Genomic DNA, 12,808 nt, shown 5'->3' with positions numbered 1-12,808 from the left:
AGAGGTCAGTACACAAAAAGCAGCACTGTGTCCAAAGTAACAAAGAGGAAGGAGCCTGAGACAGAGAGAGAGAGAGTCCAAAACAATAAAGTAGCACTGAGAAGTAAAATGGCACAGACAACCTAATCTCAACGTTGTAACCCAGAGTAAATGAGGAGAGGAGAAAGGGAGACCAGGAGCCACAGTGAGATGGTTGGATAGGTTGAACAAGCATGGAAGAGAGGGAGAGGGGTAATGAGAGAGTTGGGAAGAATGTCTCACAAAAAGAGAGAGGACGCGGCATTCTCTCTCTGTCCACGAACGCATCAGGGGAAATGAGACAGACAGAGACACAGAGAGAGTTAGAGGGAGCTGGAACAAGGGAAGCAGAGATGGAGGACGAGAGGCTGAGATTGTGTCATTATGACAAACAGCGGGAACACTCCTGTTTGGAGAGGATGAGTGGAGAGAAATTGGCAAAAATTTGACGAGAAAGAGAGAGAGAGAGACAGAGAGAGACAGAGAGAGAGACGATGAGAAGGGACAGAGACAGAGGCAGAGGGAGAAGATCATAATCATTTAATTGTGCTGGAGGGATGGTCAGAATCTCCATCAAGGTGCTAAGCTCTGGGGGATTCAAGATTCCACTCTGTTAAACTACCAGGAACCAGCCAAGACCACTTTACCCACCACTCTGCCTTTTCATGTATGATCTCACTGGCCTACCGAATCCGAGCTGCCCTGTTAAACCTGTGATTGGCTGCGCGGGCTGCTGGTGTAACCATAGTAATGCCAGAAGATGCAGGGTATGATTCATGATGCAATTAAAGAGCCGTATTCTCCAAAATAACTCATAATGACATAATGTTTCACGAACACCAATAGAAGATGAGCAGCACTGCAATTACCAGGTCTGCAGGTTGCATTTGATTGCATATTACAGTGTCTGAACTATTTTTAAATAAAACTGCTAAAGCAGGGTTAAAAAGCTGACAAGTCAAGCATCCACTCGCAACACTACACTGCTCTGCGAAAACTCAAGCTTTAGCTTTTCATTTGTGCCATCATTAGCCGTGCTTGCGTAGCGTAGATGAAGCCGACCTAGTCATCTGTGTGATCTGGCTAATGTGTCTCCTGTAGAACATCATTAGCCAATCAGCCGTGGCCTCCAGCTACAGCAACAGATGGACACAGTGCCACTGCAGCCCACTGGCAGACTCAGGTAACAACTCCCTGTCTCACATTCATTCATACACACACACGCATTCCAAGACACAAAGGTCTGTTTTTAAGTCTGGAGCATAGCCCCATTGAAGAGGATTTAACGGTGTCATTGACCTTCAGTAGCAGCTGTGTGTCCAAACAGGAGTCTGATGTGAAAACAGCAAGTGTCTTAGTGAAGGGTACAGATAAACAGGTACTCTCATGTCTGTCCTCCACTCCACAAGACCCAGTCGAATCCTTTCTCTAAGCTCTAAGTCTCATCTCCTGGCTTTCCTGCCATTTGACTTCCGGTGATTCATCTTGTGCTTCTTCGTCTCCCTCTTTCACAATCTGACTCTTTCTCACCGTGCCGGTTTCTTCCCTCCCTTAGGCCTTTGTGATGGCAGTTGTCTCTACCTCTCAGTCGCAGCCAGCTCAGTCCTGCCAAATCTGACAGGTGTGTCAAATCCACACTCCACCTCTGTCGTTTCTGGCAGGTCAGGTCAGGTAGAGATGGCTCACTGCAAACACAGAGCTGGCATCTACCACAAAGACATTATTTAATAAAGGAAACTGTATTTGTGTGTGTGTGTGTGTGTGTGTGTGTGTGTGTGTGTGTGTGTGTGTATGCTAATGTACAAGTGCCTGCATGCATGCTTGCATTTTGCCAGATATGGCATGATGCCAGACATGTCCAGAGATGCTGAGCTCAACAGTTGTTGAGCAGTAAACCATGACCCGTATAATCCCGTGCTTTTATCATAACATGACAAACCTCTCGGCATTCATTGCAAGATTTCTGAAAAACAACAACACCCTTCCAGCCAAGATCTGCAAACCCATATTCTCAATATTTCTAAATATCTACTCACTGAATAATATATTCTCGGAATCAAAATCCTGACACCATGCAAAAAAATAGAAGTGGATCTGATAAGAAGGAAAAGGCAAATCTCGCCACTCAGCAGTTTTGCCTTTATCACGATACAAGCTGTAGTGCGATCAATGGTCCTTCTCTAAAGTCGTGGTATGAATCACCAGAGGTAATACACTCACACAATACACTCACAGCGTTGACAAAGCAGTGGCGGACTCTTCTCTAGTGCCCCTCTAATGCAGTTGTAAAATGATATGATTCAACATGGCATGGTACATAATGATGCAACACTGTGACATGATTTAGCTCGGCTGAAGGTGTGATGCCGAGTCCTTGAGCCGCAGGGCGATTGTTGAGATGCAGCCTTTGAGGGCACGCTGAATGTGAGCCCCCCCGCCCCCCTACATCGAAACAAACTAATCCTCTTCCTTAGTAATCCATTCCAATAATGCCTGCCTACAACTTGAACCCTCAGCATCCAATGCCAGCCTGTAGCTATCCATCCAGCGTACACAGCTGATTTTAAGGGCTTTTGCTACACAGAACAGAAGCAAGGACAAGGGAATGTGCCACGAATTAAAAGAAACAACAGACATAGCATGTCAAGGCTGTCTGGGCTCTCTGCTTTCTTGCATACACACACACTCACACACACAACCTTGTCCGGGTCCAACTATTCAGCTCCAGACGCCGTTCTTATTTAATAGATCTTGGCACCAAATTGGCATTGTCAGTGTGTAAGCAGCTGAAGTGTCCGTGTGCCAGAAACAGCTAAAGGGCTTTGTCCGCCACGCCATAAGCAAAGCTGATTTAAAACACAAGGAAAAGCCAAACAAGCAGCATCCGATTGAGACAATAAATGCGTGTGGCGAACTGTGTAAAATGATAATCAAGAATTAGTGTACTGACAACTATTGCTAAAAACAGATTCTGTCTGTCAAAAACAAGCAACCGTCCTCGCATGGATTTATCCTAGACACAAGTGTATATAGCAGACAAACAGCATATTAATCATGCGCCCATATTTTTTAATAATCAATTATCTGATCTCTTTCATATATCTTTTTGCTTCAGTGCACTCATTTCAGGGTATTTTCAGGTGTTTCTCTTGGGTTATGTATTTTCTCACTTCCTGAGTCAGGATCAGCTAATCTGTAATGAGTGTAAATCGGTCACCACACAAGTTGTGATCATCTCTTTTTGCAACATTGACTCACACACGTAAATCCCAGTTTTTTTTTCCATTTATAAGCCCAAGCAGGAAGAAGGGAAAGAGAGTGAAAGTCTGATAGATTGAGAGGAGGGAAAACGGGGGAATCAAGTAATGTCTGCAATGTCTGCAGCCAACAAATAATATTCCTCTTGCTCCCACCTCCCCTTTTATTTCCTCTCCTTTCTAGTAGCCAATAAAGATACCTACAAATCTCTTAACCATCACCATCAGCCCCCTCATACACTCCATTATTCCCTCACAATTGAAACACCTTACAGCCATCGCTCTCTCCACACCTTGTACTCCCCCCCCATCCACTTCACAACATCCTCTCATTCATCTACCCCCTGTGTCCTCCATCCACCCCCCACCCTTGTGCTACTCTGTCGCTCGTTTCTCTGCGCTGTCATTTTACCCGTAACCTTCCCTTTGCCCCTCCATTGTTCTAATTATTTTCCTCTCTTCCCTCCCCTCCCCATAGTTCTCACCATCTCCCACCAGCTGCAGAAGGGCCAGGTCAAGAGGACGTTTCCAGCGTGAGTTTTTGTGCAGGGCGATACCGTAGCCTGTGGTGGCAAAAACCTTCCCCGAGCCTATGGTCATCACCTTAGAAAAAGGACAATGTGGAGATATTAAAAAGAAAAAAAAAAAAACTGACCAAGAAACAAATATACATGACTCTAGTATGTAAGCAAAAGTGCCTGCATGGGTTAGTACTCACCTTACAACCTTCGTCCTTCCTGGCCATATAGTTCAATACTGCAGCATCATAAATAAAAGCATCCAGTTTCCTGTAAAGGGATCAAGGGAGAATTCATTCATCATTTAATGGGAGAGAGGGAGCGGAGGGATGGAGATACAGGCAGGGGAGGAGGTATAAAGGTGGATCTCTGTGATGTACCTGGGAAGAGAGTTAGGGTGCAAAAACATACTGCAGACAGGCGCACAGAATGATAGAGAGGCCATGAAAAGTTAAATCATAACTAGAAAAAGGGAGGATGGGTGGAATAGTAAAGCAGGCTTGGTGAAAAGAGTGAAAACACAAGGAGAATAAAATAAGGCAGAGATCAGGGAAAGATGTGTGAGTAAGAGGGAGCGGGAAGGTGGTGGTTGGGGAGGCGGAGGGGAGGAAGATGGGGATTTATACGGTGCGAAGAGCACAGTGACAGGGAGACAGAGAGAGGGGGGAAAGATTTACACACTTCAGGGGGAAAAGACATGGGAAAGAGCCAGAGAGTGATGAGGATTATAAAGTTTAAATACAGACACACGGAGAAAGCACACTGGGAGGGGAAAGAATGGACCGAAAAAGAGTAAGAGAAAAGAGAGAAATGGTAAGATAAGAGGGCAGATGAGGCGTGAGAGGAAAGGAAAGATAAGCACTAAGGAAGAGAGTTTCTCATTTCTGTGCATGTTAACACAGAGTTATAATTGTGGTGTCAAGGCAATGGGGAGGGAGAAATGATGACAGAGGCTTAGGGTAAAGTAAACTGGGATTATTCAACACATGACGGGTGATAGAGATTCTCCTCGAAACTGAAGAGGGAAATGCTGCTTGCACTGTATGTGTTTTGTGTGCGTGTGTGGGTAAAGGTGGAGAGAAAGTAAAGGTGAGAGAATCTGTGCAGGAAAGCAGGGAGTGTGACAAAAGATGTGAAATGTTAGTCAGAGTTGAAAAAAATGTCACTGTGTGTTATGGCCTGCTAGTGAGAGAGTGAACAAAAAATCATGGAAAAGAATGGCAGTATGACTCCGCCAGAAACAAAGTCATATAATAACCAATACATGTTGGGTGATTTCTCATGGGTTGATGGAAATACAGTAAATACTGTAGGGTTTGTATGGACCCTGTGGTGGGATTGTATGGTCAACTGCTGTTTCAGCAAACATACAGTAGTCAAGAAATCCTATGTTTATGGTGAGTAGTCAGTATGGGTTTAAGACAACTGCAAACCATCTTCTTTGGACCATTTAGTAGCACTGCATTTGCACGCACCTGCATCTGAATAGCAGTAGAGATTCATCCCATTTCAGCAGCCAATGCCATTTTCAAATAATTGTTATTAAACTAATCACTAATCACGTCAAACTTGAAAAGAACTTATTAAACAAATTTCATCATATTCTACGTATTTTCATTACCACCTTTCATCACCTTGTACAGCGGAAAAAATATTAAAGAAATATATATATTTGTTGAGTTGAGTTTAAGAAGATTTTTGTTTTGGAAACAATTATTTAAAGAGTATCTTGTACCCTTTATAGTAAGGTAAATCTGTTTTGTAAATTAGGTCTTTTGAAATGGATCAGTACTTAAAATGTTGTGATCTTGGTTGTTGTCTTGTAAGCTTATACAGGCATATACTGTACATTTTATGTCTCAATCAAACAACAATATAAGTTAATGTTGCCTGAGGAAAGCGTGAACAATTTTAACAACTTCCTTAATCTAATAAACTATAATTTGTGAAAGCATGTGGAGAAAGACAAAGATCTGGCAGGATACATGTAAATGTGAGGGAATGAAAATGCTTAAGTGGTAGCAGACAGACCCGGTCTTGAGGTTCAGTATGGCATCCTCCACCCCTCTCTGGTTGTATTTGCCCATGTACTGGTGCATGTCTGGGTAGTTGGAGCGAATGTTTTTTTCTGTGCTCCCATTGGGCACCGTGCCAAACTTCAGAGGTGGGTACTGCTCCTCGGGATGCTGAAACTAGCGGAGCAAAGGGAGGCAAGGGAGGGAGACGGAAGGGGCATGAGACACACCAGGCTGTGCACCAATCTGTCTGACCTATTTCTGTCCACTTTCCAGACTAACTTACAACACTCTGTGCACAGTCATATCTTTTAAAATAGAGCAGTGTTTGGACTTAAAGTAGCATTTAGAACTGTCTTTAAAGTATTCGAGAACTGCGGTAATTGAGTTACAGAAAATGAGATTTTATTCATTTCTAAATTCCTGTGCTTTAATCAATTTAACATTCAAATGCACAGGATTTGGCTCAATCTAAGACTTTAATTCTCCTTCTGCTCTCCCTACTTAATCAGTATTCAAGCAATGAGGTACCTTCTTGTCCGAGAGGCCAGACACTGTGTCAATGTACTCCTCCTGGATCATGAAGGCAGCCAGGTTAGCAGTGTAGGAGGCCAGAAAGATGACAGCAAAGAAAGCCCAGATCAGCACCATGATTTTGCTGGTGGTTCCTCTGGGGTTCTCCACTGGCACGGAGTTATTGAAGACAATAGCCCACAAAAGCCATACAGACTTTCCTATGGTGAAAGTAGACCCTCCAGCCTCTGTCCAAAATGATGACGAGGTAAAGAGAGAGAGGGAGAAGAAAGAGAGTGTAATGAGTGGTTGATACAATAACTTTTTTCTACAACAGCAATCCAGCCAGTACACCGCACAATAGAGTATTCAGTAGCGTCAGACTGCAGATGAAGCAGCTGATTCTAATTAAACTTCCCCTAATGATCTGTAAAACAGGTTTACTGTATATTAAAATACCTAGCGGGCTTTTTGACAGTGAAGCACAAAGGCGGTGACTATACATTTCGAGGATGGCAGCATTCAATTCAGCTGCTACGTGATCTTACAAATGATTAAACCACACGGTGCAAATCCCCATTCAAAGGGCTCAAACACTTCCTTTATACGACAGGAGTAAAGGAGGAAGGAAGGAGAGAGAGGAGGGTGAAAGAGAGGGATATATGGGAGGATGACAGAGAGGTAAAATTATGGAGAGCACAGCAATCATGCAGTAAAATAGGCAAGTCGGGTTGGGTATTGGACCGAGGCATCAGGCATACTGAATATCACAGGGGTACAAACTATGCTCTTGAATAATAAATGGCTGTTTCAATATCGAGAATACTTGGATGCAGTTCAACATACTGTAGGTATAATTTCCTCTTCGCCACACTCGCAGTTAAGGATTCAGGGCAGCAGAGTCAAAATGTCACTCGGTTCATTCTGAATGTGACAACTGACCAATCAGACAGGATGAAGCAAACTCAATACAAGCAAAAAAGTTAATTATCACGCTATAATTATAATTTTGACTTTGAACTCTTTCCACCACATTCCAGGAATGTGCTCAATGTTTGTCCATTTGATCCATGCGGCAATGAAGACCCATCCATCAGACTGGGTAAGACAGACAGCTGAGATCCATCACTCACTCTTGCCATTCTGGAGACTGCGGTTGTAGCCCACAGGGCTGAAGAACTCAAAGATGAAGACGGTCACAGCCACTACGGTCAGGCACATGACGAACATCATCACCCACACCGCTGGACTGTAGGGCTCTTTGTACGGAAACAAGAGAAGATTTAAATCAACACATAACATAAGGGCGGTTTTGTGCTGCATTATTAAATTATCATTATTACTATCAATAGAGGGGACAATAAAGTTTCATAAACCTGGCACATTGTGTGCTATATACACAGAGATGAGCCTTGTTGTATGCAGAGAAAATAGAAACCATTGGAGAAAACATATTCTCCAGAAGTCCATAAACACTGTTTTTCTTTCAACAATCACCTCAATGCAGTCTATAGGCCAATAACTGCTCTCCCACTGGAGCCTTGAGTCTGCTGACGGAGTGAAACTACAAGTTGGGAAGACACAAGCAGCTAAGAAAAAGTAACGGCTAATCTAGATGTAAGGACCAGCAGCCAAAGACCGAGGCTCTTTGTGCAAACTCAACACTTTTACGATTAGATTAGATTCTGTACATCAGCTAGGCGCCACACATAAACACAGCCTCTTACCTAAGAAAGCGGAGGGTGATACAGTTCCGTTGCTTCGGGAGACCATGACACTTATCCCCGTCTCCACAAAAGGGACAGAGAAATCTACGACCTCTGACCTCTCCTCATTGATAGTCAGCGAGCCAATGGCCATGTCGGCCCGCTTGTATACCACCTAAATGGGACAAGAGAGAAATCTAATTATGGGTAATTCCTGTGGCGGGGACAGAAAGACAAAGACAATCTTTCACAGTTCACTAAGGTTTATTTCCAGGTGAGATGGTGACATTTCTGCACCCTGACCCTTTGTACATCCTCAAATGGGCCTGCATGAGAAAGGCCAAGAATTCAATCTGGTACAAATACTGAACACTTGTCTCTTGTGCATCTCTTTAGCATACAAAATGAGCTAAGGCCCTTCTCCTCCCTGCCACCATCTAGAAAAACCTGAAAACCGCTGTGTCTGCTGATTGTCCAAGTGAAATGTTAATCTACATTAGACATGGCACATCCGCTCTTCAGAGCAAATCAGCAGAAAAATGAAGTGAAGCGGAAAGCCAAGCACCCCCCCCTCCACCCCCCTCTCTCAACTTTGCCAAGTCTCTGGATTACCTGATCAAAGACTGTCAAGCTTTGGAACATCTGATCAAAAGACAGACATTAGTTTTAGAAAACAAAACTCAAGTGGCCTTTTGCATGTGAAAATAGATTCGACAGACAGCTCTGGCCCCGGCTCAAGTTATAAATGATAGAGCAGGAGAGCGCAGTGGAACTGTTTTGGAACCCGTGACAACTGCCGTTTGGCAAGTTCCCTCTGGGACAAAGATGGAAACAGCGGGCCGCTTCAATGAAACATCAGCCCCCCCGTATCGATCTCAGTATGTGTGTGTGCCTGTTCTTTTTTTTCTGCCAGCATCTCTGTGTATCATGAACCTTGGTGTGTTTTGCTGAGAAAATATCAAGGACTAATCACAACTAGCCAGGGGGTGTCTAACAACGTGTGAGTCTTTGTGCTTCTATGTGTCTCTGCAGATAAGTATACTGTGGGGAAGTGTTTGCAGGAGAGTGCGTGTTCGGCATATGTTAGCCACCATGCTTCTCAGTCTAATTTGTGTAACTGCATTTTTCCCCCTCTATTACAGTGTTTGTGTCTGCACATTTGTCTGTGTGTGTGTGTGTGTGTGTGTTGTGTGTGTGTGTGTGCATGTAATAAATGGCAGCTGTCTGATTGCTGGCAGTGGTTAAGTGGCCATAACTCTCACAGCGCTTGATGTGACATAGTGTTTGACTGGTCATCCAGGACACATGAGAATAGGCAGAGGAATGCTATGTGGCTTGTTGCAACACTAAAAATGCAACACAAAATATGCAGAGGCACAAATATAAACTCACACACAAAAGAATTTCACAGACATACGCAAGTGACAAGGGATCAACATTGAGAACACATTGCTCAAAAAGGCAGACAAGCATAACCACCGGCACACACTGACACAGACACACACACACACACACACGTACACGTACACGTACACGTACACGCACACTAGCAAAGACTTGCCTCTCCAATCATGCCGTTCCAAACCCCTTCAATTTTCTTCCCATGTTTCCCATTGGTCACTAAGTAAAGGTCATAGGTGAAGCCGACAATCTTGGCCAATCTCTTGAGGATGTCAATGCAGAAGCCCTTGCAGCACTGCTTCATGGGAGCCACACCTTCATGGATGGCACTGTGAAGGAGTCACAAAGAGGAAAAAAACAAGTAGAACATCTACGTAAAAGTGTCAAACAAAAAGCCTACTAAACTGCATCCTGGTTGGTGTGTAATAGTGTGAAAGGAAAGGAAAAGGAGCAAAACAGAGGGAAATGGTCACAGAGGGGGTATTTTGTGGCCCGGCATTTGGTGACAGGTTTGATCGACCAGTGTAGGATAGGCGCTGTCATCCCCTCAGAAGCTGATGAACCATAAAGCTCCACTGCGGTTATATCTGATTTCAGACTCCTGAGTCATTCCACTGATCCTCTGGAGAGCAGTCTGTTATTGATTATGGCCAGGGAGTGAAGAGACCACAGTTTTGATAGGTGATTGATGTCACCTCAATTGGATGGCATCATGAGAGCTTAGGAACTACATTCACAACACTGTTAAATACAGTAGAGAGACTATACTATTCTTTTTTCTCCTTGATTTCTCTGAATTTTCTTTCATTTCATTACCGCTTCTGAAAATTATAGTTTTCGGTTAAATCAGTCAATAACATCAAATCCTACATAAAACACATCCTTGTCTTACATCCCAAAATATTCAAACCTGGCATTAAGTGGTCGTCTGCAGGGCACTGAGTCCCGGATGCAGGTCCCGGATGCGGCGTCTGCCAGCTCCACAATGACAAATGGCCTTTCCTCCAGCGTGACAACGCGCAGGTGCTGGGCATCGTCAGGTGGTTTAAGGAATGGCCCATAGCGGGACCAGGCTGGGTATCGAAGCCTCAGCACGCCGTTCTCCCACCAGCCTACCTGGGGGAATGGAGAAAAGCAAAACATTACAGAGAGGTGGAGCACACAAACACAGGTAATCTCAACAAACATATTGAACACAGAGCAACTATCAAAAAGACACAATTTAGCCTTGTCTCAAGATACAGTACAAAAAAAAGGTACTTTGCATTTTACTTGAAACGTATTATTTGTATAATGAGTGATACTAATTACATGTTCATGTCACATCTTCAACTTAAGTCTGTAATGTAGTAGGGGCACAGAAGACTATGTTGTTACAGTGAGGACCACTATGGAAATACGTTTTATTCACTATTAGTGTTTTCATCCTGTCATTCTTCAACATTTCAATTGAATCTAATTTACTTCTTATTTTTTGTTGTTAATGCTTTTTGGATAGATCTGTTGTTTTTGTTGTTTATGACACTGAAATCAAAAATCTAATCTAATCAAATGAATATAACATTTCAAGTTATGAAAACAACATTTTTCTTTTTCAAATATATGACAGAAATCAATTTGTGTCACATATTTGGAAACAGGGTGGACTTGCTGTTCTGCAGTCTTTGACTAATAATCCAATGAAGCTGTTTCTATGTGAGAGGGAAGGGATAAAGTGTCTAAAATCCGAAAGTAACCTGTTAAGAAGTTACCTTCTATTCTGTTTTGGGCAGTAACATTACTTACTAAGTTGTTTACAGTGATATGGTTACCCAACATTGGTAATTCCAAGTTGTGTCATCTGCGATATCTTCTAAGCCAAAATTCTCAAATCATCGGGTTTTGTTCAAAGTTGGAGGCTGTGTGAACCCTGCAGCTTTACTCGAGGATGGGACTTATGCAGTCAGTGCTGTGTATAGTTACCAGAGCTAAGCTAGCTGTTGATGCTCAGTGAACACCTCCTGATACTGTAGGTTGGCTGAGTAACTACATCAAATATAACCCATAACATTTGCGTTTGAGTAAATAAAGTAATATAATGTTTAAATTATAAATTGATTAAAATGCATAACCTTATACATTTAGTTAGACACAGAGAGGGTAAACACACATTAACACCTACAACATTATACAGTCTCATACAAATGCCCAATAAACAGTGTATTAGGCTTCATTTTGTCCTCCCTTGCATGGCACAGATGGAGGAAAATAATTTGTAGAACACCAGGCCCTATATATTCATTGTTATGTGGGCTGGGAGCAATTACCTGAAACGTTTGTGCAAAGGCTACACTGATTGATGGGATTACAGTAGTTATCAAGATTTGTTTGTACTAGTCACTTACTTTAGTGTCAAATTTAGACATTGCCATGTAATTACATATAATGGCTTTGGGAAGGATGAAAGCAAGTAACTCTCCAATTCGTCCCTGCACAAACAATGGGACTTACTGAGGTAGCTGTGCAGAAATACACTTTTCTAACCTGGAGGCTTTTTAATAGCCTGGAGCCAAATTTGTATGTGACACGCTCTGGTCAAAAAGCATTTTTACACACTGAAATAGCACATGTGCAGAGAGTAGACTCATGTCTACAGATGCCATTTTAGTATGATTCTTAAAATCTGTCCGGGGATAATGTTGTGAGCACATTGTTCTGTGTCCACTGTTGACCCAAAAATGTCAGTCAAGCATCCCTTTGGCTGTATCATTGTTTCCCCCTTCTTTTTGCATTGTTTATATGCTCTCTGGAAGTGTTGGATGCTGGATATTTGCATATTCAGACTTTTTAGAGCAACGTAAGGCAGAACCACACCCAAAGATTCAGTCTGTTTTTGTTTTTTTGTTGTGAACCTTCGTCTTGTAACATCACTTGACACACGTCATGATCACCCGATAAAAGTCTCGTCAAGTGTGACTGAGGCAACATACACAGAAGAAAGTGTGCACACATACTGTACACTCATGCACATAATATATACATCCATATGGATGCACAGACACACACATACAAACATACATCTATATATAAAATACTTTAGCAGGCCAGTGAAGTAACGCAAAGTTTGGCAGCTCCAATCAGCCTGCCTTTCTGTGTAAAGCCAGTGTAAAAGCAGGGAGAAGAGGAGGTGGCAACAATGACAGTATTTCGACTGCACTTCGACCGCAGCTCTACATCAGACGTTCAATCAAAACACACTCAGGGAACACAGACAGAAAACAGATAGAGCCTACAGGAGAACACACTGCTCTCTGTCAGACAAATACCCAGAAAAATGCACAAGCAAACGTCAGGAGAAGAACAGCCAAAAAACACCACTTCAGACTACTCAAATGGATGGA

General features: G+C 42.9%; 1 protein-coding gene across 2 annotated transcripts in view; it reads right to left on the bottom strand.

Moving 5' to 3' along the window:
* Positions 1–12,808, bottom strand: part of grin2db (glutamate receptor, ionotropic, N-methyl D-aspartate 2D, b) — a 43,303-nt gene that overhangs the window by 7,004 nt on the left and 23,491 nt on the right. For both annotated transcript variants that reach the window (XM_031852654.1, XM_031852655.1), the window contains exons 7-14: positions 10,339–10,544; positions 9,589–9,757; positions 8,049–8,202; positions 7,455–7,580; positions 6,340–6,569; positions 5,825–5,985; positions 3,994–4,063; positions 3,761–3,878 (exon numbers count right to left, since the gene is read on the bottom strand). In XM_031852654.1, coding sequence (XP_031708514.1) covers positions 3,761–3,878; positions 3,994–4,063; positions 5,825–5,985; positions 6,340–6,569; positions 7,455–7,580; positions 8,049–8,202; positions 9,589–9,757; positions 10,339–10,544 — 1,234 coding nt within the window. The remainder of the gene's footprint in view (positions 1–3,760; positions 3,879–3,993; positions 4,064–5,824; positions 5,986–6,339; positions 6,570–7,454; positions 7,581–8,048; positions 8,203–9,588; positions 9,758–10,338; positions 10,545–12,808) is intronic.

This window comes from Anarrhichthys ocellatus, unplaced genomic scaffold, assembly GCF_004355925.1.
Source record: "Anarrhichthys ocellatus isolate YVR2014 unplaced genomic scaffold, GSC_Weel_1.0 scaffold13, whole genome shotgun sequence".
In the NCBI taxonomy this organism is placed as follows: domain Eukaryota; kingdom Metazoa; phylum Chordata; class Actinopteri; order Perciformes; family Anarhichadidae; genus Anarrhichthys; species Anarrhichthys ocellatus.
Note: the sequence above shows the minus strand (reverse complement) of the source record. Positions and strands in the feature narration are given on the sequence as shown.